The sequence below is a fragment of the Amyelois transitella genome, chromosome 21 (genome assembly GCF_032362555.1).
Source record: "Amyelois transitella isolate CPQ chromosome 21, ilAmyTran1.1, whole genome shotgun sequence".
In the NCBI taxonomy this organism is placed as follows: domain Eukaryota; kingdom Metazoa; phylum Arthropoda; class Insecta; order Lepidoptera; family Pyralidae; genus Amyelois; species Amyelois transitella.
Genome location: NC_083524.1, coordinates 2,437,070 through 2,464,378, shown reverse-complemented (window position 1 = coordinate 2,464,378; position 27,309 = coordinate 2,437,070). Strand labels below are relative to the sequence as shown.

At 35.7% G+C, this 27,309-nt stretch overlaps 2 protein-coding genes across 2 annotated transcripts in view; both read left to right on the top strand.

The window, feature by feature from the left end:
* Nucleotides 1-19,424, top strand: part of LOC106136635 (bridge-like lipid transfer protein family member 3B) — a 39,049-nt gene extending 19,625 nt beyond the window's left edge. Inside the window, exons 17-28 of the mRNA XM_013337247.2 lie at nt 497-666; nt 964-1,139; nt 2,421-2,557; nt 3,254-3,391; nt 5,821-5,992; nt 6,742-6,856; nt 7,476-7,610; nt 12,368-12,502; nt 12,596-12,739; nt 13,427-13,734; nt 14,760-14,871; nt 15,089-19,424. Coding sequence (XP_013192701.2) covers nt 497-666; nt 964-1,139; nt 2,421-2,557; nt 3,254-3,391; nt 5,821-5,992; nt 6,742-6,856; nt 7,476-7,610; nt 12,368-12,502; nt 12,596-12,739; nt 13,427-13,734; nt 14,760-14,871; nt 15,089-15,118 — 1,772 coding nt within the window. The 3' untranslated portion in view covers nt 15,119-19,424. The remainder of the gene's footprint in view (nt 1-496; nt 667-963; nt 1,140-2,420; nt 2,558-3,253; nt 3,392-5,820; nt 5,993-6,741; nt 6,857-7,475; nt 7,611-12,367; nt 12,503-12,595; nt 12,740-13,426; nt 13,735-14,759; nt 14,872-15,088) is intronic.
* Nucleotides 19,425-20,902: 1,478 nt separating this feature from the next.
* The window catches only part of LOC106136631 (protein kinase C and casein kinase substrate in neurons protein 1), a 100,118-nt gene continuing 93,711 nt past the window's right edge, over nt 20,903-27,309 (top strand). The window contains exon 1 of the mRNA XM_013337239.2: nt 20,903-21,191. The gene's annotated coding sequence lies outside the window, so the exon portion shown is untranslated. The remainder of the gene's footprint in view (nt 21,192-27,309) is intronic.

Here is a 27,309-nt window from a genome sequence, read left to right as displayed (position 1 = left end):
GCACGAAGACTAAATAGTTATATTCAAAACAAGAAATGTCAATTATAGATAAAAAATTAAATACACAACTGCGACGTTTGTATCCATTCTTAAAGTTTGACATACTGTCTGTATTAGTTTTAGGCTAATTGTAATTTATGTATTTTTATGGGTCGATAAATATCTTTAAACCGAAGTTTTTTGAGTTTATTCATTGCAAAACATACAAATATTTTCTCTTTATTATTAATAGCTCTGCCCGCAACTTCGACCGCGTGGAATAGTTATTTTGGGCATCATTGAAGCCAAGCCAATCAAGGATGAATAATTCTCCCCGTTTTTGTTAACTCCTTATATTTGCAACGTGATGTTATATAGTGATGGCTATTCAATACAAAAATAATTTTTCAATTCGAACCAGTAGTTCCTGAGATAAGCGCGTTCAAACAAACAAACAAACAAACTCATCAGCTTAATAAATAAAAGTATAGATTAAATAACTCACTTCTTTTTTCAGACTTGGACGACATAGACCGCGGCACGGCCATGTCGCCGGAGCTGCTATGGAAGGAGTGCCGCAGCGTGTGGTGCGCACGAGTGGAGCCGCTGTGGGCGGACTTCTGCGGCGCGAGGGCTACCAACTACAAGCCTGCACCTCTACTGGACGCCACGCCTTTCACTGCTTGGGTTGGTTTTGTAGTTATCTTACATACATACATACATATAATCACGTCTGTATCCCTTGCGGGGTAGACAGAGCCAACAGTGTTGAAAAGAGTGATAGGCCACGTAGCTTTAAGATAGAATTGAGATTCAAATAGTGACAGGTTGTTAGCTCATCGCCTAAAATAAGAGTTTATAAGCCTACCCCTTAGTCGCCTTTTACGACATCCATGAGAAAGGTATAGAGTGGTCCTATTCTAAGGTGCCGGATACCACACGGCACATCGAATGTAATCGTAAAAAACTCGTATCACATTATAGATATGCTTCGACGCCGGTTTCTCTCGCATTTCCGTCGTGGCTCGAGCGTCGGGATTGGCTGGTCTCCAGCTCAACCACTATCAGATGCTCTTCCTCTTGAGACAGTTGGAGAGAGTCTCTGACATGGCCGCTTGGCTGGCACACGACGCCGATAGGCAGCCGGACGCTAAGAATGGGTGAGTACTATCCTTTTTACAAACCCATCGCCATGTAAGTAGTTGTGTTGGAAGAGAAGTGATAAGTTAGCTGTCGGTAACTATGCCATTTACAAAAGGATATGCTATAGAAATAAACACTAGCGCCATCTACGTATGTTTGAAAGAATGTTGCGGTAGCTCTTCTTCTTTGTCCAACCCATTGTTTGGGGTCGGGTCTCCTCAATAATTTGCGCCAGGGTAATGTCAGCTTTCCTGGGTTTTCAAATCGGGAAGTTGGGCTTTTAGAATAGAATAGATTTATTTTCAAAATTAGATACAAGGTATCGCTTATTGACGTCACATAACTTAAATCTAATTATAACTACTACCGCTTCCAAAGCGCATGTGTAGAAGAAGCGGCGGAACAAACTACACTGCAGCATTGTCATCGGACGTCAATTTACAAATATGGATCTCTTAAATCTAAAACGTGGACGAATGCACATTTTCTACATTAAAAAACATGAATGAATGTAGAACTAATTATGTCAATACGAATATTTCGTCAAATAAAATAAAAATAAGTTTTCTTTTTTTAACTTTCTTTTAAATTTTCAACTTTCTAAACAACAACTTTCTACAAGTCTATGTCGATGCTTGACCACCAGATCAATGGCGGGCGGCCTCGTCCACTTTTAGCTTCCAGTAGGTTTAAGGCGTCTTCCATCACATAGGCCTCATTATATGGCCGTACTTGGGCCTTCTTTGCAATTGGTGCTCTTCAAAGCTTCCGCGGATGTATTTATTGCGTATCCTTTCTAGTCGTGTCAGACTTCCTTAGGTACTTACTTACTTACCTCCGGACCATCTCAGCATCTTTATTTCGTTCTCGTGAAGTGTTCGTTCATGAGTCTTTGGGTGTCCAGTATTCGTAACTGGACAGCATCGCACGGAAATATATTGAAGTGTTTACTATTAAGTGTTTTATGTTTATAAAAATAGATGGCGCGGAATCATGTGAGGAGTGCGCTTCTCCCGCGTTTGCTCTTTACCATTGCAGTGTCCTTCTAGTTCTGTATTTCCCACCCCCTATTCTAGGTGATCTGACGATATACGTTACAGTACCTTGCGTAGCCTGTGCTTATGTCGGACTCAACCATCTCCCTTTTCCAAAATGGTGGCATAATAAAAAAAGAACGTACCCACAAGTGTCCATATCTCATGTTCCTGTGGTCATTTAAAAAAAATCTATGGTCCGTCTTTTCAAGATTGTTTACCCCGCAAAGGATATAGACGTGACTGTATGTATGTTCTTTTCAGAGCAATTGTAGTAGGTCTCGTGGTACCAGCGGTGGAGTTGACGCTAGTGCTGCCTTCCAACTGCCCGGGACAAGAGTCCTCCCGGGACCTTGACAGTGTGCCCCTGGACTCGTCCAGCCTTCAGGATATGAAGATGGGTGAGTATTCGAACTTCATCACTACATAGTATAAAACAAAGTCGCTATTTTAGTCTGTTTGTCTGTATGCTTAAATCTTTAAAATTACGCAACGGATTTTGATTCGGTTTTTTGTAACAGGTAGAGTGATTCAAGAGGAAGGTTTTTATGTATAATAACATTTATAATTTTGCACCCGTGCGAAGCCGGGGCGGGTCGCTAGTGAAATTATATTCGTTTTTCGGTACAATGAAATTAAAGTAAGTTAAGTAGCTTTTAAATTTAAGAAGAAGAGTATGATGATATAAAATTTTCGTGTCACAATGTTCGTTCCCGTACTCCTCTGAAACGGCTTGATCGATTCCATGAATTTTTGTGAGCATATTGAGTTAAGTCTGAGAATCGGCCAACATCTTTTTTTCATACCCCTTAGTGATAAGGGTTGTACACCCTTAAACTAGAAATACCTTCAAAATTATTTATATGGCAAAACAACGTTTGCCGGAACAGCTAGTATATTATAATATTGGACATCACGGCGTGGGCAAGGATTCCACCCGTACATTGTCGATACCCTTCACACTGCAATGCAATCTCTTCCAGTCAACCATTCTTGCTTAATGTATATTTTTTTTAATGAAAATTTTGCCTTATTTTATTGCTTTTGATAATATTTTTGTCATCGTAGTTATCCACTAAATAAAAATAACGACACAGGTTCGGAAGCGACGATGGCGCCATCTATGCAAGACCGTGACAGCGGAGTATTAGCCACCGCGTCTGTGGAGGTGTTCACAGCCCAGACATTGCCCGCTGATGAGGTCCATCCGCCCAGCCCTGGACTCGGCTTCGCTGGTGAGTTCCCATCATTGGTCATCTTGTCTTTTGGAAGAAGCGTCTTCGCGGTAGACAAATCCAAGAATCGGGGTTTAAAAAAACTTGGAGATATCATTCTTCAGCCATTAGTCGCGATTGCGTCCTCAACAGAGAGACCGAGTTGCCACTGTTACACTGTCAAATCCTGGGTGTCTGTGATAGAACATCGAGAAAATGAAATTCTCGGTAAGATCATTTACAATTTGCAATTTTGAACTAAGATTACAATAAAACGAATCTTTACAATAGGGAGCTATACAAAAGTAGTGTGGCGCGTATGACCAGAGACAGGTTATTGAGGAAACGAAGGGAAGGCGCTAAATGGCGTGCAGTAAGGCCTGGAGCGGCTGCATGGCTGTGATTGGACGCGTAATCATCGCGTGATATATAGTTATCTTGATTGGTAGTCACGGCGTAAACACTGGGTGTGAAGTTTAGATTGACTAGAAACTTTTTGCCTGGTGCAATAAAGAATGTTTTTTTTTTTCATATTATAGTTTCCGTCGTTATTATCCTGGCAATTGTCCTGGTTGCATTCCCCCCAGAGGAAAAGAGCCCAGGGTCCGCTTACGAACAGGTTTCTCGTTTGTGCAAAGCAGGTGATTACTACTAATGTCCGGTTTTTATATGCTAACAAGAAATTAATCCTCTTTGGGGCGCGGTATCCTTTTCTATATGATTCTTTGCCTATCCCCCCGGGAAAGAGGCGTGATTTTGTTATGATCCCGGTTGCACATCTAGTTGTCTTAAATTGCAGGGTATCACTTCGAAATTTTTACCTTCGAAACTAATTTACAACCAGGTTTTAAACTCGCCTTTGCTATAGCTTGACTTCTTGGATTTGGTTGAGTAATAACCTGAAGTATTGTATATTTATTTATTTAAACTAATCGGGAAAACTTACGACTATAAAATTAACAATTATATAATTACAAAAAAAACAACTACAGCCCATATACAGTGTCATCGTAGTTAACTCAACTACCAGTAAACTAAATCTTAAAACCAACGAGAAATAAGGTCATTTATAAATACTGCAGATATTAAACGCGCACGGTACTCACTGTAGGCAGTATAGTTATTAAAGTTATTTATTCCTACAGAAGAAAGAAGAAGAAAAGAGGAGAAAATAATCAGTATAAAATCACTATATTATTCAACATATAAATTAAGAACCTTTGACAATAAAAATTATTTTTGACATATCTCTAACAAACAACATCATATTCTTCTGCCGCCGAGTTGTTGACACGCCAAATACCGTCACAAAACACATTAACAGAGTCGGTATTTTGGAACGCGGCCGTATTACGGTAAAATGCATACTTCTTTCGCTTCATCCACATTATAACTATCTTCATGCAACCTGGCAATTTTTTTTGCAACAAGACAAAATATGCTCTGATCCCTTCTTTCTTCGTGTCGTCTCATGTATAACCCGTTTCAATAAAGAAACGAATCTAAAATGACGGCCAAACTCATGACTTCTCACTCGCACACTAATCCACGTCTACTCACACACGGTGGTACTGCATGCGAAAAAATGGCCTAATTTATAATAATAAGTTCTTGTTTTATATTTACGTGTAATTATAGGTTTATTAATTATATCATATTGTTTTATATATACATACATATGGTCACATCTTTATTCCTTGCGGGGTAAACAGAGCCAACAGTCTTGAAAAGAATTAAATTGCCACGTTCAGCTATTTGTTTAATGTAAATTTATATAATGTACCGTAGTTTTATTAATTATGTTTTTGATTTAAAAAAAAAAATATAATAACTACAAACTGTAAACAAACCTCCTTTTTTTTTGCTAACTCTACAATTTGTCACTGCGAGTACTTGACGCCATTTCGGATTTAACAAACATTCACACATATAATCACGTCCCCCCTTGCGGGGTAGACAGAGCCCACAGTCCCGAAAAGACTCACAGGCCACGTTTAACACGTGTATCAGTCATATCATCAGTCTTTTCAAGGCCATTTCGGATTTAAACAAATTCAAATTCGCATAACAACACCGGCCCGCCGTCAGGTTTCTCGTCGATGCGGCGCGGCCTGACGTCGCTGGACGGCGCGCTGGAGCCAACAGTCCCGAAAAGACTCACAGGCCACGTTTAGCACGTGTATCAGTCATATCATCAGTCTTTTTAAGGCCATTTCGCATTTAACAAATTCAAATTGTGATAACAACACCGGCACACGAACAGGTTTCTCGTCGATGCGGCGCGGCCTGAAGTCGCTGGTGACGTCGCTGGACGGCGCGCTGGAGCCAACAGTCCCGAAAAGACTCACAGGCCACGTTTAGCACGTATATCAGACATATCATCAGTCTTTTCAAAGCCATTTCGTATTTAACAAATTCGAATTGTGATAACAACACCGGCACACGAACAGGTTTCTCGTCGATGCGGCGCGGCCTGACGTCGCTGGTGACGTCGCTGGACGGCGCGCTGGCCCGCGAGGACGCGCGCAGCGACGCCGCCTCCACCGCCAGCTCCGACAGCGAGCGCTACGTGCTGGTGGGGCTCGCGGCCGAGTCGCCCGACGACGCCGATGTCGCCTTCCGGTGAGATGGATTGAATCTTTAAAACTACTTATATGTTGCATGGGTTTATATGTAATATAGTCAATTCTTTGCGGGTTACACAGGGATTCGTAGGTCATGTTCAACTGTTTGGATTGATGATGGAATTGAGATTCAAATAGTGACAGGTTGCTAGCCCATCAAATAACCGAAAATTTATAAGCCTAGCCCTTAGTCGCACTTTTACGACATCCATGGGAACGATATGGAGTGTTTCTATTCTTTTTTTTTATTGGTTTTAGTTTAAATTTTAGTGAAGTTTCATAAAAACTTTTAGGTTCACGTCAGAAGTCAAGATTTTGGCTTGTTTGGTTTTGCCGAACGATTGGCAGATTTTATCTCTAATGCTTCAGCTTTAGATCATAAGGGAAACTTTCAAAGAACTTCGAAAGTATTATGTGACGCTAGATGACGCTGATGTTACCTTCTGTTGAGACGGTCTATCTTTATCATCAAATAATTGCCACTTGATTGTAGTCCCTCGTCAGATCAATATTAGTGTTATTTCACTTACGAGAATGCCGATACCTTGCCGAAATCAAGTGAGAAATGTCGAGAAACTATGGCTTTCTCGTTACACGTCATAATAAAAAGCCACACGGGGGCACATTTTTTTATTTAAAGTCTGAATTTAGGACAAAGCGAAGTTATGGAGAACATTTGAAGTGCGCAAATCGCAATATTACAAATCGAATTAATAGTAATAATCGTATTTGCTAAATTCTTTCCAGGGAATTTGAACACGGCCGCGCATCGAGCGGCGTCGAAGTAGCCGCTGAAGTGGTGGAACGGTCATCGTCACCGAGCGATCACTCCGTCACCAGTTCCTGTAGGAGGAGAGACGTGGTGAGTCATCGTATGAAGGATAATTAATCGATTTTGATGCCTGTCTGTGCAATTCTTTTGTTCTTCGTCATCCTTCAAGTATAAGTCTAAATTGCTTCACGATTCTATAGATATGTCAGTACTACTAATGAATATGGTTGTAGGAAGTAAAGTCACAAAGTTGGTTATTCCTACGGAAGATAGAAGGAGAAAAGAGGAAAGAAATAATTCAATTTAAAGCACAATACCATGGCAACGGTTGCTATGGCGTACGTAAACAAAGTTGTCTACAATGGTACTCCAAAAAATAGCAGTACTGTTTTTTTAACAGTATTGAAATTTTGTGGGCAAAAATTTCGTTTAATAAAGCTAATCATGTACTCATACAAATGGAAAGAAAAAAATGTAGGATGTTATGCCTATGTTTATTGTACCTTTTTCATACCAGAAAAATGCGATTTTTGTTTAGGAGAAAGATAGTACATGAACGAAGTTGCGACTGAAAACTAGTTATACGTTCACAAAACATATCACTCAGATATCAACGTGTAAACAACATTTTTTAATTAGAACCTCCCCCTCCCCCCATTCTCCGCCCCCACAATTAAAAAAGAAAAAATAAAACTAACATTCCACTCAGATATCAACGTGTACGTGGCGTCTGAACAACATTCACATAATACATCAGAGCGTCGCCGGTCATTCCTGCGTGAGGCTGGTGGGCGACGATCTCAACACGGACGAGTGTTGCGCCATACCCTGGGATGAGTTCCAGGTGTGTACCAGTTATATGTGTGTGTGTGTAATGTGTGTATTTTGGGTTTGATTCGCTTTGGAGATGGGAGAGGTAAATAAATATGTTACGCGTCAAATTAAACAGATAAATCTAACGTTTATGCTCTTTTTTTTTGTGTATTTTTTTTTTGGATTCTCACCTTTTTAAATTCTTTTCGAACGGATAGCTTTTATTTTCTTGTTAACTTTTTCCCATCTCTGATTCGATTTTTAGTGTCTTTCCATCGAGCTTCGAAACTAGAAATCAAAATAAAGTCCTACCTTAGATTTCGAAACAAAACATTACTCTTTTTATAGATACTAGAAGACTAAAGTGTATCCAAATGTTTGCAGAGATTTAGTCAAAGATTTACCTAATAATTTTGAAGCATTCCATTTTATTCTTAAGATAAAAGAAAATTGTTAAAGACAGGTATTAAAATATTGGAAAAAATATCGTTCTTGCTGGAAAGATACTTTTTATTTTTAAAATTCACACGATTAATTTTGCTACAGTTTGTTTTGTAGGTATTTTAAAGAAGTTAACAATATTACCACGTGACTAGGGATATACTGCATATGGCCATCACACCAACAGAAAATTTGTGATACGACCCCAATTTTGATTGGCCGAATAGTGCAAGTCACGTAGATTTTGTTAAACTTCTTCTAAATACCTGTTTAAACAGACTATAGTCTAAAGGTCATGCATACGTAATTCACAAAATTTGAAGATTAAAACAATTATAGCATATGAAAGGAGATACATTTTATATTACTTATAAATTAGCTAAGGTACACGGTAAAAGGGGCCGTTGGGATATTTATATTTTTAAAAAAAATCTTAAGAATTATAATTACGTACGCCTGTGATCTTTGATTTAATGTGATTTAATATAAAAACATTGATTTAATTTTGCAAATAAATAAACTGAATATAGAAATATTTCACATACATTCCCTCATTTTAACATTGACATTAATTTAATCATTATTATTTTTAAACACCGGCAATTGATTTTGTCAGTCAATATTTACTTTTCGATACAAATTTGTAAAATTTTAATAAAATAAAAAACTTCTTTCAGAAAGATAATCAAACAGTGATATCATTTTTAAAAACATAATATTTTACAAAAAAAAATTGTTAACTTTAATTACATTGGTATAATTTTTTTTATATTTGTAATAACGCTCTAGTTTGAGACATCTGTCCAGAAATATTGTCATTATCAATTGCTGGTAGTAATCAAAATTTAATTTGTAACACAAATGTAAATTAAGAATCATACATAAAGGTGTTAATTAAGAGTAACCACTAACAATTCTATGGCATGTCTTAACATTTGTCAGTCAGTATATACTTTTTCGATACTATAAAATAGTATTTAATCGGACGACAAGCGTTTACCATGGTTGAATAAAGAGCTTCATTGATTTCCACCAACCCAGCAGGTCACTTATTTTTTTAACTAGCTTTTAAATTTCCATCTGAGTTGAAAATCATTCAAAAATAAAAAGAAACAAAACAACTAAGGGAATGGCTTACAAAAATTGGGATTCCTCTTGTAGGTGATGGGCTAGCTACCTGTCACTATTAGAATCTGAATTCCATCATAAAGGCATACAGCTGAACGTGGCCTTTCAGTATTTTCAAGACTATTGGCTCTATCTACCTCGCAAGGGATATAGACGTGACTATATGTATGTGCGTATGTAAACAAAATAAAAACAATTCTCTTTGTAATATTTGTACGTTTTACAAATGAGATTAGATTCAGTTATATCGACTGATTATAATCGGTTAATGTCATATAAACTCACAATCTTTTTCGGACGTTAATCGTTCATAGTCTCTCAGATAATGTCGTGTCTGAAGTTGTATTTATTATCCAATCTGGAAATACTTAGAAAACTTTTTCGTTGGACCTACCAATCTAGCTCCCTCTGTTTACATACATACACATAGTCACGTCTATATCCCTTGCGGGGTAAACAGAGCCAACAGTCTTAAAAACTTAAAAACCACGTTCAGCTGTTTAATTTTTAATATGTTTGACTTGCGGTTTAATATTGGACTTAAGAATGTCCTGTATGACCTTGACCATGGTAAATGCTCTTTCTGCATGACCGTGCCACCGTATCACGTCACAATCCATCGTAATACCCCTAAGATTTACAGCTGATTTGGGCAATAATGTTAACGGGAGGTAAAAGCACTTCGTTTACAACTAAGCTTGAAAATATTATATTGTTATGTTGCCTGACTGGCTTCGGAAAATGTTGGCAACATTACTTAATGGAACGACTTAATGGGCTTGATTGAATAATATTTATAAAAGACCCATATGAACTGAAATACATACTATATGATTTATTGCATAAAACTTTTGAATTGAATTGAATTATAAATATTTCACTTTAGCGTTGCTTTTTTAAGGTAGGTATATTTATATTTCGGGTATAGTACACGCTAAACAAGTTATGACAATATTTAGACAGTTTTCTAACATATTTGCCGCAACCAAAAAAAAGACTTTTAAAAATCGAAGCGCCTTCACCCCCCGCCCGCCACAATTGTCTATGCATCCGTTTTTTTAACTCCGTGTCTGTGTTCTCTATGGCTCATCGCCCGCTCGGCTATCGTCACCGAAAGAACCGTCTCAAGGTACTAAATTAGTGCGACCACGTCGCTATACCACCGAGTAGTTGTTACGTGCTAGATCGTAGGTTTGTGTCGTAGCCAAGGGGGTTTGGTTGTGTGAGTGGATGAGACGGGGATATTTCTGTCACGTTCTCTTTAATTTAAATTTTTCGAAGCACACGGCTGAAGGTCATTGATAAAATTAACCTGTGAAAACTTTTGAAAAAAGATTAGTTTGTTATGGCCTATTTACATTGACAGAGTAATTGGAAACAGTGTTTTGGGGATTCTGCGTTTAAACTAATCAAAGGTTTTAAAGTACATTCGTGCTGATTAAGTAACTGTGTCAATGTAAATCAGCAATAATATTTTAAAGACGTTCTTAAATTAAAAATGGTTCTATTACTCTACAAAAAGAAAAAAAAAACAATATCTAATCAATCGAGTGTTTCAATTTTTTATGTGGCTGGAAATGTCCCTAAAATTGCTTCTATTCTCCTTGTATGTTATCTAACCTATCACTTTAGCTTCACAAAGCCATCCGAAGTTCACACAGGTATTGTATTATTAATTATAAATTGATTTAAACACACGTCGTTTTATGCTCAGTGCGAGTGGCTATTTCGTTTTAAGTATTAAATTTAAAACACGTTCTGAATCAGCACTCAATAGAAACTTACCGGCTATCATATTTTACTTTTTACTTGTTATCAAGTAAGTTGCTCACACTAAACACTAATCTATGTATATATCTATGTATATAGCCGTGAGAATGTAACCCCATTAGGTACCTATGACGTCATAAATTTTAAACTTGAAATAGACAATGGGGTCTGTAAAACAAAATATTTTTGTTACAGCAGAATGAAATGGTAACTGGGATCTTGAGTCTATACATACATATACTTTAGTGATGTTTATTTGGGTTAAGCCTGTAATAACACGCTGTAATAGATAAATGAAAAAGAATATATATTGTCACGTCTATATCCCTTGCGGGGTAGACGGAGTCCATCAGGAACAGATTATGAAATATATATAGATTTCTACATTTATCTTCAAAGCAATGTTTTTAACAATTCTCTGCTTAATACTTTTATTTTTACTTTTTTTATAATTTGCATAAGGTGAGTTGCATGTATGTTATGTTGCACATTCACCACATTGCACGCATGTGTATGTGAAGATTTTGGTTTTTAATATGTATAAAGTCGAGTATTTATGAAGTCACATTTAAACGTAAGCTTAAAGTTCAAAGTTATAAAGTCCTCCTTTGAGATAATGACGTGGTTATGCGATTATTTCTTAGTTAAATTTTTTCATCAAAAACAAAATATAACGCATGAGTGATGATGACGCTTGAATGATCTTGGATTCATAGATTTCCTAAGAATACAAACAGGTTTTTATAAATTCCAAAAAATTTAATAGTCAACTCTTTTTCATACAATTATATTGATAATTTTCTTTTCTTACATTCTTCATAGTGGTATTTACCTACTGTATTTTCATATGTCTCAACTATCATTTTTGCCTAGTTACTTAATTACAAATAATTATTTTAACTGTCTAAATGTGGCTTAATACATAAATACACGACAAATGAAAAAATATAACGAATACACAAATATACGTCTACAACATTTGAGTGGCTTAAGTGTGTGTGTGTGAAGGCTAGTACACAAACAGTTTAGATACAAAAAAAAAATCATATCAATAATACACTAGGTGTTAAGCTTTTAAATAATTTCGTTTTAGGAATCGCTACGTTTATAGTTTTACTTTAAATCCATTTATTGTAATTTATCTTTTCAACTTTTTACTTTTTTCTATGGATAGCCTGGAAGAGATATATAGAGAAAAAGATAGAATACCCAGTATTATTCATAAGTTATAAATAACTAATCCTTAACATATGCTAAGGTGATGCACAAAAGGCGGCCTTTTGTTTCTGTGACGAGGCTACTTATGGTTTCAACTTTTTTTATGTTCTTGCCGTTTTAATTTTGCATTAGTGTCTTTATTTTTAATTCGAATGTCAATCCACAAATATCGTAGCGATTCCAATCGTTAAAAATACGAAAACATCTCAACTTTTCTTCTATTTCGTTTAGAACAAATTCGCGATGCGCGCGCGCGCATTCTCCGAACCAGTGACAGACGAAATGGAAGAGTTGGCGCCGCGTGAGACGCCGCGGATCGCAGCTAGACTTATAAGGACACAACTACCTAGGCTTCTCAATGATAAGGTATGGTATTCTTTTACAAATTGAGGAATAACATCTGATAAAAAAAAGAATGACTTGATATCAGAAGTGAAATACATTTTTTTTTTTTTTCAGGGTATACCAACAGGCTTGGCGCCTTTCGACGAGCTTCTAGAAGCTAGAGTGCGAGAGCTGAGCATAGCGCTTAACATGAGCACAGCATTAGCTTTAGCGGAGTTTATAGAGGACGAGGTGGTGGTGCCACCGATGCCCTTAGAGGTGAACCTTGGTTGATAGATAGTTATCTTTAGAAAATTCTACATCTTGTCTTTGGAAAGTTCTAGAAGCGTGAAATGGAACGTATGAAGCGTGTTACGAAGTGGTGTTGCTAATTATGTTTTTATAGAAAAAAATAATAATACTTGTTTTGTTTGTTTGTTTGTTATATGTTTATTGCACAGACATTTATATAGTTACAAGATATAGTGCATAGTTATAAAAGGAATTAATCAATTGCAATGGCGGACTTATCCGCATGAAGGGATTTCTTCCAATCAGCCAGCAAACAATAAAGGAACTAGATAATTAGAATACTAAAAGTTTTGTCTTTGGAAGCTTCTACCATGAGCTCTCAATATGAGCCCTCCAGTGTTGCCAGTTACACACACGAAACGAAAAACAAATGACCGTTCTACCGTGCCGTGTGGTTCCCGGCACCAATACAAAAAAGAATAGGACCACTCGTTCCCATGGATGTCGTAAAAGGCGACTAAGGGATAGGCTTATAAACTTGGGATTCTTCTTTTAGGCGATGGGCTAGCAACCCGTCACTATTTGAATCTCAATTCTATTATTAAGCCAAACAGCTGAACGTGGCCTATCAGTCTTTTCAAGACTGTTGGCTCTGTCTACCCCGTAAGGGATAAAGACGTGATCATATGTATGTATGACCGTTCTACATTTCAGGTTCTGATAGACAACGTTAAATTACATCTCATAGAAGATCGTCCGACCCGTTCCATATCATCCCCCCCGCCCCAGCCCCTGGACATCGACCTTACAACCCTCAAACTGACCAGGGATTCGGCCGGAGTGGTCCGCTTAGGGCCGGTTTCCACACCCTCGACTAAAGACCTCCCGGCGACGCCGCAGCCGCAGCCCGAGCTGGAGGAAGCGAGACAGCAGATAGAGAGGCTGAACAGAGAGAACGAGGAGTTGAGGAGGAGGCTGGTCACTTTGGCCAGGATCGCTGAGGACAACAGGGAGCTCAGGGCGTGAGTGTTACGCTTGTTACGTTAGGTTTTTTTTTTATTTTTAGTTGGCAATAATTTCTATGTTTGGCTATACTAGGTGTTAGTGTGGACAGGATAAATATAAAAAATTAATATATACGGGACAAATTACACAGATTGAGTTAGCCTCGAAGTAAGTTCGAGACTTGTGTTACGAGATACTAACTCAACGATACTATATTTTACAATAAATACTTATATATATAAACATCCAAGACCCACGCCAATCAGAGAAAGTTCGTTTCTCATCATGCCCTGATCGGGATTCGAACCCGGGACCTCCGGTGTCACAGACAAGCGCACTACCGCTGCGCCACTGAGGCCGTTAAAAGGATTACGTTAATGGATACCTGCTATTCGATACAGGTATGTAATGTTAGGTTAAACTGTCAAGGCTTGAGGCATCCATCTGATCATGGTCATCCGACTGTTTTGGAGACTTTAGAAAGAATCTGGGATTGGGGCTAGCGAAAAGATGATCAACTCTATAGTAAGTTAGTCATCGTGTATAAAGAACCATTAGAAAAAGAATAGGACCACTCCATCTCTTTCCCATGGATGTCGTAAAAGGCGACTAAGGGATAGGCTTATAAACTTGGGATTCTTCTTTTAGGCGACATGCTAGCAACCTGTCACTATTTGGATCGCAATTCTATCATTAAGCCAAACAGCTGAACGTGGCCTATCAGTCTCTTAAAGATTGTTGGCTCTGTCTACCCCGCAAGGGATATAGACGGGTTTATATGTATGTATGTATGTTCCCGGAGATAGGCAGATACTACTACTTTCGCTTCATCCCCGTTCTCTCTTGTAATACCCGAATCAATTCGATCATTAAACCATTTGACTGAACGGTGGCCTTAGAGTCTTTCTGAGACTGTTGGCTCTGTCTATCACGTATTTGATAATAACTGATAAAGACATGATATGTCTATAATTAATTGGGAAGATGATGTTAAATCATAAAATATGCCTATGGCTTAAGAAAATAATAATTTTATTTACAGTAAAGTGGAAGAGGCCTCAGTTTTAAAGCAATGTGCGCACGCGGCGCAACAGGAAGCTGCCAGGTTGTTGGCCGACAAACAGGAGCTTCTGGAAGCTATGCGGATCCTACAGGTACTTTTCATTAATATACATATATATATAATTTCACTACTGTCAGACAGACGCACGCGCATGCGCAGATCTACGCAATCAGTGTAGGTTTGTTATAAGTAGGTAACAGTTGAATTACTAATTAAGTTATCTTTGTATTTAATATTAGCCTATAGCCTATAAGTATTTCTAAACAATAAATAAATTATGGATCACAAACACCATACTTATTTTTCAGGAACAACAAAACTGTCGCGGCAAAAGATAGCGATCCCGAAGCGGTCAGCAGCATAGCTGTCTAGACTGTACGGCTTGCTGTGGTGACCAGCGCAATTAGACGGGTCAGGAGTAAGAACTTGTTGTAAGCTACGCGTCAAAGTGGCTTGGTCAAGTCAGTTCACTAGCCATTAAAGATAGACCCATGGATGTGTATAAAGTGTTCACAGCGGCGACTCATGATAAAGTGGTGAGAAATATTTGGATACCTATGAAGATTCAGATTGAAGTCACATTCAGAAATTTAACACAGTTGAGACTAGCCATCGTAAATAGACGCATGGATACTAAACAAGTATTCAAAGCGCCGTCTCAAAATAAAATAGTTTGACATGAGAAATTTAACGCAGTAAGACTGGCCAATGATAGAAGCATGTTGATAACGATGCGTCAAGGTAAATTGGTGGAGTGTTCATTTCACTAGCCATCAAAGATAGACCTAATCTACCTATTAAGTGTTCATAGTAGCGACTCAAGATATACTGGTAACCATTGAGAAATTCTTTTAAAGAATTTAATACAAGCCAATTATAAGTCATCACATCGAGTAAAAAAACATGTGTATCAACGCGTCAACATAAAACTACCATCATAGATAGGTAGACCTATCAGTAAATAAAAATTGTTCACAGCAATGTCTCAAGATACAATGGTTTACAACATCGGATTAACTGATTAAAACGTTTTGAAAAATAATACCTATATTATTAATAAAAAAGTTTTAATCAGTTAATAGTTGTTCGGTTATAAAACCACCGAAAATAGACCCGTTGTTTCTTAGAAATTGTATGTTGAATAAATCATAAGTTAAAATGGATTATCGGCGAAAGGAATAAACACAGTAAAGACTATTTGTAATCTATGGATTATAAATATATATACATATATATCCCAATTGTGATTTACATTTTTGAAGTACTTACGGAAAGCATTTACTATATAGAATAGATATATTTATTGTAAATAATGTTGGAATCAGCCGTGTCATATCAAATTAAGAAAATTATAAAGAGCTGCGTATTCATGTGCATTGGACTGTAATCTTTGAAGACATGCTTTCTTTTCGTTTTTTTTTTTTATTATTTCTTTGATTATTATTGTTTATTATACAATATTAACTTTCGCCCGCGGCTCCGCCCACCCTATAAAGTACCCTATATTTTTTTTGCTCTCCACACTATATTTTTACAAAATTTTATGTTGATCGGTTGACGTTAAAATCGGAAAACAAACATACAAACACACTTTGACATTTATAATGTTGCTTACAACAAATATCAGTAAAGTTAAAGGAAAATATTCATCCAGGGAATCTTATCCCAGTGGGATGGCTTAGTAAATTAAGAACTTATAGAAAATTGGCTGGCGTGTAAGTCTTAACAATTTTTCTGGGTCATAATTTTTGAATACGCAGCTAGTTTAGAAAATAAATGAAAAAAATTAATAAAAATCGAGAAATTAGACCATCTCGTATATTTTATTATCGTCGTAGTTAAACCATCATATACTCGAGTTGATTAAACATATTATCGTGTCACACCAAAATTTTCTACTGTATTTAGACGCCAAATGACCTTTGAATAAGTTTTGGATGAAAATATTTACTTATCTTTTAGGCAGAAGTGGGCAAAAGGGTTTTGCCAATGAAGAGAACTGAAAGTCACAATCACTTTTAGGGAATTCCTAAAAAAATAATATTTTGATTCCCTTTCTTTAGGTATTTGTCTATATGTCTGACACATCGCAGCTCCCGACTAATAGATTTTTTTCTTTGTTTGATAGGTGACTTAGCCTGTATTTTAAGGAAATCTGTCCAAGATGGCCGCCGCCACAAAATGTCCGATCACATATTTTGCCACTACTCCCTCAATATGGGTATCAAATTAAAAGACTTTAGTAGTAGAATACTTCTTTATAATAGCCAAATGAAAAACTATTTATCTTTGTCGTTACCTTTTCCCACCCTTCACGTGAGGTCGGCACCGTATGTTAGTTTTTATTTCACTTATCTTACTAGAAAGTTTTAGCTTTGATTTCATGACCGGCTGCCTGCTTGTCGTCAACCCTCTGTGGTGTACTTTTGTGGCACCAAGATGTATGTGATCTTTTCCCTTAGTCGGCTTTCACGACATTCACGGGATGAGGCTCTATTCTACTCTGCCGATGACCACATAGTTAAACACACAAAAACAAAATTATATCAGTTCAATTACTTTAATTTTTCATTGAACGTTTCGCCTATCGTATTCAAAGGTCAATGGCATATTTAGGAATAAGAAATATCGTATACATTTTCTATATAAAATTTAAATTGTTGCCATATATTATTCTCGTATTCGAATTGTAAATAAATAAATTTCAGCTCTTGTATGTGTCATATGTTAACGTTATATCGACAAAAATATCTCAACGTTTGAAAAAATTGGTTTTATATTTGTAAGTCATGTGAAACATTTTTACGTTTATTATGCAAAATAAAAGTTATACAGTCAAATCGAATAAATTGAGCTGGCCCCAGAGTAAATTGGAGTTATATGTTATGGGTTACTAAATTCTAACTCAACGACTCAGTTTGTTATATGTATATGACATGAAATCAATAAAAGATATAAATTTTTCTCTGAAATAAAGAATATCAAACAGATATTATTTTCAAAAAATAATTCTATAATATATTCATGATTGGTTGTTGGCACAGCCAGTTTTTGTCATCTTGCTTTTTCAAGAAATCATTACATCAATGATCATTTTTTTTATATTTTTTACAATCTTATGATTGTAACTTGACTTGTGATTTATTAAAAAAAAAGTGTATAAGAACTCTATAGAAAATGAAAATCACACCAATTTTGTCCAAATTGATGTGTAGTGTGACTGGTCCCAGTCAGAATATTTATCCAGAATTTTTAAATATATTATTATTTTGGTGCCAAAATTTCTTAACTGGTTTTGATGTTAATTATTTAAAATATTTTTTTACATGATAAAAGTATTTTGTTTCCTTTTTTCTGAGTTTTAAGAATATATTTTCTTTTCATGTGTAGCTGTTATAATATTTTAGTGATAGTTTAAAATTTAGTGAGATTTTTAGATGATGTATTTTCAAAGATTTTTATCTGTGAATGTGTACGCGTCGAGTCACCTGTTATGGATTTGCAATTTATTGCATTTTATGTAGCTATGAACTGTATACCTACTTGTAGTTATATTTATCCCCTTTTTACTATGTGTGTTAGGATTATTGACAAAATGTGCCTGTATTTTTAATTAGGTACTTACGAAAATTTTAGATCTACAAACTTTCCTTTGAAGGGTTCTCACATCTGGGTTTTGTCTGTCCCAAAAGAGGCTTAGAGTGAAGACTATGGTCATTGTAAATGTATGTAAAAACTGGGAATTAGTTTTCTTTAAAAAAAAAGCCATCATATTATTAATAACAGAAAGTTTGTAGATCTTAAAACCCTGTTTTATTGAATATTCGCTTATCGTGGCTATACCATGCCATTTTGCCATATATTGTATTAAAATAAATATGTATTCCAAAATAAATTTTTATTTTATGTCGTTGTAAATATATTTTTTATTGTGATGCTAAATATTTTTTTACTCAATATATATAGACAGATATATGCAGAATGGAATTTTCTTTTTTGGAATGAAATAAGAGAATCAAGCCTAAACATTAATATTTTTTAAATAAAAATTACGTCTTGGCCCCTTATATGGCAGCAGGTTTAATAAATATAAGAAATGTTTCTCAAATTTTTCACTGTGGTATGACTATGAGTTTTCTATTGATTAAGTCACGTCATGCTTACTGGAAGCCAAAGTTAAAATACTTTATTGTTTTTTATTATAATGAGATACAATAAGAAATGTTAAATTTCAATCTGATTTTTTTATGTATATAGGTATGGGTTTGGCTGCCAGTACTGCCGCATTAAAGGGGTTAAAGTTTTTTTTTTATTCATCAAGATTTTTAATGACATATTTTATTCTTGTAGCAATATCTTGTGTTCATCAAGTTTTAATACAAGATCGTACATTAAAGTTTGAAGCATTATTATCAGTTAATCAATAATCTGGCAACTGGCCCCACCAGTTATTTGTGTATAAACATCTTTTAATAATAAATTGTCCAAATGACAATGAAATGTAAATCAAATACCGTTGCTTGGTTTTAAAAAAGAAAGCTTAGAAAAAGGACGAAAATAGAGAAAATTCCGGAAGTGGTGGAGAAGGCTTCCATTGTGTTAATTTTTTCTGTCTAGTTTGTACTTGGATCAGTTGCCAGAAAACTGAATGAATATAACTTATGACAAATATGATCATCTTATATGTATGAACTGTTGTTGCGAACTGTCTAGCTACGATGGAATTGTTAAAAATAAACCTGATAATCTTATAAACCGGGTTTTATTGATTTCCCTGTAGTTAATTTATCTATACTAATCACGAAGTGTGGAATACTTATATTTCAATGAAAAATTTGGATCTATTTTGTAGAATTTCGGCGTAAAAATATATTAGGCCAAGGAAAATGTAGCAACATGTATGTATATCTAGCTACATGCCAAAATATTCCGAAAGGAGAAATGACATTTGTATTCTAATGATAGAATTACCTATTTGGTATTTTTAAATAAACTGTTGTCTCTATGAAAATGCTCCATGTAAATGATTAAAAAAATTTAAAAATGACATTCGACATTTTGTGTTGCCATTTCATAATCGGTTGTTTTAAACAGGGAGAAAACTACAGAAGTTTGAGAATATCAAAAACACTTCGTAAGATGTAATTTTGATATTACTCTTTATTTCCTATAAAGAATGGCTTGAAAGGAATGAAAAAAGCCAAAGTTGTCTTATAATAATTTGTTATTAATAAAAATATTCAAATTAACACAGTTTCTATTTAGATTCTTATTTGAAATTTTTTTCTGATTCCAGACTCATGTTTACCGGTCTTAAAATTTATTTTTTATCGGTTTCGTTTAATAAAGAACATGTTAATGGCACTCGAGGAAAAGCATCCAAAAAAAGGTCACTCTATTCCTTACCATGGATGTCGTGAAAAGGCAACTAAAGTATAGGCTTATACTTGAGATTCCTCTTTTAGGCGATGGGCTAGCAACATGTTACTACTTGAATCTCAATTCTATCATTATGTCAAACAGTGGAACTGATGACTCTGTCTACCCCACAAGGGATATAGACGTGATCAAATGGATTTTTGTATGTAAGGAGAAATGAATTCGCAAAAAGTGTTTTCGTTGTTGCTTAAACAAATATATAATTTACCTTCTACGTATACCTACAATGAGGTAAGATGGTTTATTTTTTTTAGGTTGTATAACAGGCAACACTGCGACAAGTTTTTATTTTATCACTCACACAAAGAACCCAGCCGGCCACATCCTAAAGTTGGATTTAAAGTATGGCCGCTAGGAACACACATACAAGAAACTAGTATTTTCTATAAACTATAGTGCCAGTATTATGAATATTATTAATAAGAATCATACAAAATGGATGTGATGTGATCTATTTAGTAGAATCCACAAAATTTTATCCTTATCCAAGAATATTAATGGCTGTTAGATTGTTAACCAATAACAGATACGAACTTTTATTTTCTAAATTACTGCTTGCTGCGCTGTTTGTAGGTTACAATTTGTAAGTTACAAATAACATTAAAACCAATAACTACAAAGTAGGGAAATTTTAAAACGCATACTAGCAATAGAAATACACGTGAGTTCAAAATAACGTGACTTTAGTTTGGTACTGGCAACATTTTTAGTGATGGCCGATATTTCAATTGGAATGGATGCATAGAAGCGTTTCTGAATTTGAGTGTTGAAGTAAACCGATATTGCCAATTTGGTGTTTATATTGTGAATTTGATTTGATAAAAATATAAAGACATCATTGTGCAAATTGTGTGTTACGTGTTGACTAAAGTGTGTAAACTTGATAGAAATAATTGTTGTGTCCATTTTCTAATAGGATTGTGGTTGATCTGACTATTGGATTACTGCTTATTTACTTGTTTAGGAATAAAGGTAAGTGGTTTGTTCGTTTTATATAGTTATTAGGTATTCTGTGTTCGCGGGACTGGTTTTTGCCACGAACGCTGGCGTGATGTGTCGCGCAGCGGCCGGGCTCTGGTTGAGATAACGGCAGATTAGAAAAGATTGCACGGAATCTGATAACATTCCTTTCCCTTTGAAGTTGAGAGGTTCTTATAATTCCTTAGTTTAATAATTTACTATCTGAATCAAGTGTTCTAATGTAACCCCTGATGTACAATCTGTTACTCAAATTTAAGGTATTTCGGTAATTTCCGCTCTATTTCCCGTATATAAACCGAGAAATCTTGAGTGAGAGGCGTTAATATAATATTTTGTGCGGTGTTTTTAACCGCATGAGTCATAAAAACACTTGAAACTGTATTTACGCCGTTTGTCATCCTCTGCATAGTTTTCATTCATTTCAATTAAGATTACAGAGTACATGACTTCTTTCAGTTTCTCCAAACAAATGTTTCATTCTTCAAACATTTGATTTGGTAATACATTCCTATAGGAAATTTTGATTTTAAAGAATAAACTCAAAGAACCTGTACCATCTGAACCTTCAGGAGTATCATAACTAACTTTCTTTTTTTGAAATTTCCTATGGTACTGAAGCCTCCACTCAAAAACTAATTGACCAAAGTCTATTTTAAGACTTCATTAGCCCCAAAACATAGTAGTTTTCCACTGAAGTTCTACTTTACATTATGTACTGCATAACACTGCAAGTCACTACTTTACATTATGTACTGCATAACAATTTACTTATTCCTTGTCTAAATCAATGGGAATTAGCACAGAGATAGACTAGACCCTCAGGATAATCAAATTATACTTTTTATTCCTGTATATCTCTTTAAAATGGTGTCCAAGACATAACTAGTCAACAGTGATCTTGAAAAAGGGCATTAATTATTATTATTGCACACAGATTGAATTGATGGGATAATTCAAAACATCTTCACTACCAATAATTAGCAGTAGATAGAATCATATGCTATAAATATGGCTGATACATAGATAATGATGACAGATTAGTTATAACAAATGTATACTAAATACCTATGATGTGTTATAATCAAGGCTACAACTTGTTATCATGTAATATTTGTATTAAGTAGTCATTTTATAGTGCAGTACCTACATACTTAGATAATTTTTTATGAAATTTATATTTTAATATTAATTATCATTTTACTAAAAGCGTCAGGTTCCAATTATGCAAGTTTAATGCCCATTATGCAGGAACAGGGCAGTTTGAGACTATTAAAATTACACATCACATCTTGTCATATGATTTAACAATATGGAAATGACGTTGAGCATTTTGTCTCAATGTGAACTGTCTCAAGTCCCTTCCACCCAAAGCGAGAACTGAACCCCTCTTTAATTATTTTATAGATCGGTCTGTGATTATAATTCAATGTTTACTTTATCTTGCACATTTAAAGTCCTTGTGACCATTGCTAATCACTTTTAATTACTGTCAAGTGATAAGGAAGACCTTCAGTAATTTCACTGTTCAGACGAGGCAAGATATCTTTTACAATATTTCCACCTGTACCTATATTTTTGGTGCTCGTGAGTTTGTACAAGTGGAAGATTGTCATTGAATTGAATCAGGTTTCTTACATAATTAGGCTTGATGGGATTTACAACAAAATCGTGTCAACACAATCTATCAAATGTTATAATTTATGTTTAAATTACAATACCTGTAATTAATATTGGTAGGTACAAACTATAGTAGAACCGCCTAAATGAGTCCTCGCCCGCGGAGTACAGGGGCGCGGGGGTATGACGACGAAGGGGAACGAAAGAGGTGCGGGCGGCGGTCGAGCGTAGCGTGTAATACAAGGGGCGAAATGTTACTGGACATTTCTTGAGATATGTGACGTCATAGTGGTTAGCGGCAAACAGGTGAAGATTTTTATTAAAAAAATAATAATGGCTATACAAAATTTGAATGAAACAACTGTAAACTATACAACGTGTTCCTTTTGTTATCCCATAACTCCATGGTATCAACGAGACCACGTACATGAATTAAATAGCATAAGCATTTTTCGATTATTGTTATTTTCAAATTTTTATTTTTCATACAAAACAATTCGATAAAAATGTGATTTTATGATATATAGGTATGATATGTAGGTAAAAAAAAGGTAATAAAGTTATGTATGTAATATTTATTTATGCAAAATTTATCAAAATTATAAATCAATCACTTATGTCCATAATATCACTATCACTGGAACTTGATTCTTCACTTTCACAACAGCCATCATCAGAATCATCAGAATCGTCTTGCACATTAATAATAAAATCAACAACTTCATCTAGGACTCCATCATGTTTGCAATATTCGTCTTCGATTTTAATCACGTGTTTAACACAATTCTCCCATTTCTCTTTGGGATATTCAGCAAATAATCTCTCTAATATTTCTTTTTTCTGGTCCAAATTAGAGTCGATACTTTTTTGTGCTAATTGTCCTTTGATATCACCCCAGACCAACTCAATTGGGTTCAGGTCTGGGTGATATGGAGGCAAACGCAATACTTCGTGTCCGTTTCTTTTCAATACCTCGTCAATTTTGTAAATATCTTCTGTGAAATTACTTTTAATTAATTTATATAAGTCATCCTTTCTAAGTTTTTCATCAAAAGGCACGTTATGTCGTCGTAGCCATTCTTGCATAGTTGGCTTGGTAGAAGCCATAGTTGGCTTTTTCTCTTCTCGAACCGAATGATAAGCTGCGTTGTCCATTACTATGACAGAATTTTGCGGTATATTAGGCATGAGCTTTTCATTTATCCATTTACTGAAATTTGCGAAATTCATAGAATCGTGATAATCACCTGTTTTACATTTGGATTTGAATATCACAAGGGCTCCGTCTACAAATCCAATTTGACCTCCACAATGTACGATGATCAAACGGTCCCCTTTACCAATATGAGATAGAACGCCAAGTTCATCCTTTGATTGCCAACATTTTGAAACGTTATGAGACGCGTTTACATAAGTTTCGTCAAGGTATAAAATATGTCTTCCTTCTCTACGATATTTTTTAATAGTATTTAGGTATTTCCACCTCCACGATGTGATATTTGGCTGTTCGATAAGGAGTTTCCTTTTAGATCCGCATTTCTTAAATTTAAAACCTAGATCATGTAATAATAGCCTTAAATATTCCCTGCCGCAGTGTAATATATTCTCTTCTCTAAGTACAGCGTTCAAAGTTTTCAGAGTAGGTATTTTTTTGAAAATTGTGTAAAACTGAGTGACTTTTCTTCTTACCACTCCTTTTGTGAAATCGTCTATTTCCACTCTTTTTCTACGAACCTGTTTTGGTTTTCTCGGTGATTTAAATCTCTCGTTGTCATTTAATGCTTTCCCTTGTTGTACAATTCTAGATACAGTCTTTTCTGATAGTCCAGTAACTTCTGCTACAGTTTTATTTAAAGGTATATCTTGTTTATATTCATCAGAATTTGGGTCGAGTTTCTTTTTTCTAAAATATTCATATACGTTAAACGCCATTTGTTTGCACTGACTATTAATTCTATGTCCGAAAATATTTCGACTCATCTTGAGAATGTAATCTCATGTATAATTTTCACAAGGCGTCCGCAACTGTCAACACGTGTGATCGCTAACCGCGTAGCGAGCGAACTGAGTTTTTACAAGAATGCGCCCGCCGCCCGCACCTCTCTCGGTCCCCTTCGTCGTCATACCCCCGCGCCCCTGTACTCCGCGGGCGAGGACTCATTTAGGCGGTTCTACTATACCAACCTTATTTAAAGTTTACTTCAATTCGACTTTAAATTACGCAGGCAAACCCCGTAATGAATAAATATATATATATATATTTCTTTATTTTCAGATAACTATGTATGATCCATAAAAATATTAGTACAAGAGACTTAAAATAATTATGTTAGTACTTACTCTAACTTAAATTATTTGATACCTGCCAGAGAAATCAGGAGGACGACAAAGACGTGATGTGATATTTATGTATAAATTTAGCTTACCACACATTTGACAAAGTCATCCCAATTTCTGACGAAGATATTCGATATGGAATGTCTCCCTAACGCGTAAAATATCATCGCGTGATGGCGCTCACACTAGCCGGTTCCGTGTCTGAGTCGGGACCCAATTTGCCGCGGGATACCGCAAATGTTTCAGCCTAGTGTGAATCGAGAAATCTGCGGTAGTCTCACGCGCAAGTAATTCGAAAGTAGGTGGGCGGAATTTTTGCTGATTATAAAATTTTAATCCAACACCTGGCGTTCATGTGGTGTTTCAAATAAGCTACTTTTTTTTTAAATGCAAGAATGTAGTTCACGTTGTGTTTATTCTTATTACTGAAATATTTTATAAATAAATAAATTCATCGATCAATAAAACTCTTGCGTTACTAAGCGGCTGGATGACATACAGCATACAGCCGAAACGACTTATTGTGAGTAGGAAGCTAAAATTTGGCATGTATGTTTGTTGGGAAAATAAAAAGAAAAATAGAAAATAGGAACATACTACCGCTGATTGCATCTTTTCTTCTGCTAAATCCAGATACACATCTGGCTAACGCAGGCCAATGAATTTTGACGCTAAAATGTTGGTGTTGGCGGTTGCTGAACCTTCCTAATAGGAACTAACAAAGAATACTAGGAACCTCCTTTGGTTGTTCCTGTATGCAAGTAGCTTATGATAACAACAAACATACATATCATCACGTCTATATCCCTCGCGGGTTAGAACTAACAGTTTTGAAAATACCGAAAAGCCACGTTCACGTGTATGCCTTCATGATGGAATGGAGATTCAAATAGTGACAGGTTGCCAGCCCATCGCCTACGAAAAGAATCCCAAGTTTATTCGACTTACCCTTCTGATAACAATGACATTATGTATTACATATTAAAAGTAAAGAACATTCTATCATTTCTCTCACAAGAGTTGTATGACAGGAAGATCCAACTCTGGCTGTCCAAATAAACTTTCAGTGTATTGACCGTCTCAGACCGTAACCTATTTGGCACACCGCCACGTTTCATAAACTGCACAGTTTTTATTTTAAACCTCGTAATAAGCTGTTAAATTTGAGAAGCTCGTTATTTTAATTAGCGCCGTATAACGAAAGTTGGTGTATAAAATTAATAATTTTAAATAAAATTTATTGCATACAAAATAAAGTTGAATGCTTCCAAAAAATATGTACAAGCAGTGCCAGCTGGTTCTAATACTGCTCTGATTTAAAAAAAAAAACAAGGTTAAATGTAATAAACTTGGGATTCTTCTTTTGGACGATGGGCTAGCTACTTTCGTTTTCTAAATCTCATGTCCCTCACCAGACCCTCAAAATATTACCAATATTAACATATATGTCTCAATTAAGATTTCAATGAAGCCATTTTTAGCAGTCTTTTGCTCGTGTCATCTCACCTCACGGTCTCTTCCACCACCTCATGGTCTCTTGGTATGTCATCTAATCTCGCCTATCACACTAGTCCAATTGTGGAAGTCACTGGGTATCCATTTAATAACTTATCTGGTAGTTCCAAAATGCCGAAGTTCCAGGTCCAGTTATTCTATATAATTTTATGTATTCTGTTAACTGTACATGGTGTAGTTAGTGCAGTTACAATGGCTACCTGGTGACAGGCGAGCCGACCTTGCAGCGGCCGACCGTGCCAGTTCCCAAATTCCGACAATACCACAGTTTACACTCAGATATGCAAGTTATACATTTTACGTGTACCTAGATATATAATCGACCAGAGTGCCGATGGTCGAATCGGTAAGGTGCCCGGTTAAAATGCGTGTGGCGCAAAAAAGCACAAGTTCGAATCCCACCCCGGCCAATGACTATTTTCGAAGTTGTGTACCTACATTAGTTTGAATACTAACCGATGCTCTTATAGTGAGGGAAAAGGAAAATATTGTGAGGCATCCAGCACATTCAGACAACTGGATGTGTGATCATGTTTCTAGATCTCATTATAGATCTCTCAAATACATTTGATCAGTTGAGGATGGGTTTCCGCTTGCCACAATCCCTGCATGTTCTTTTTTGCTTCATCCACATTCATCA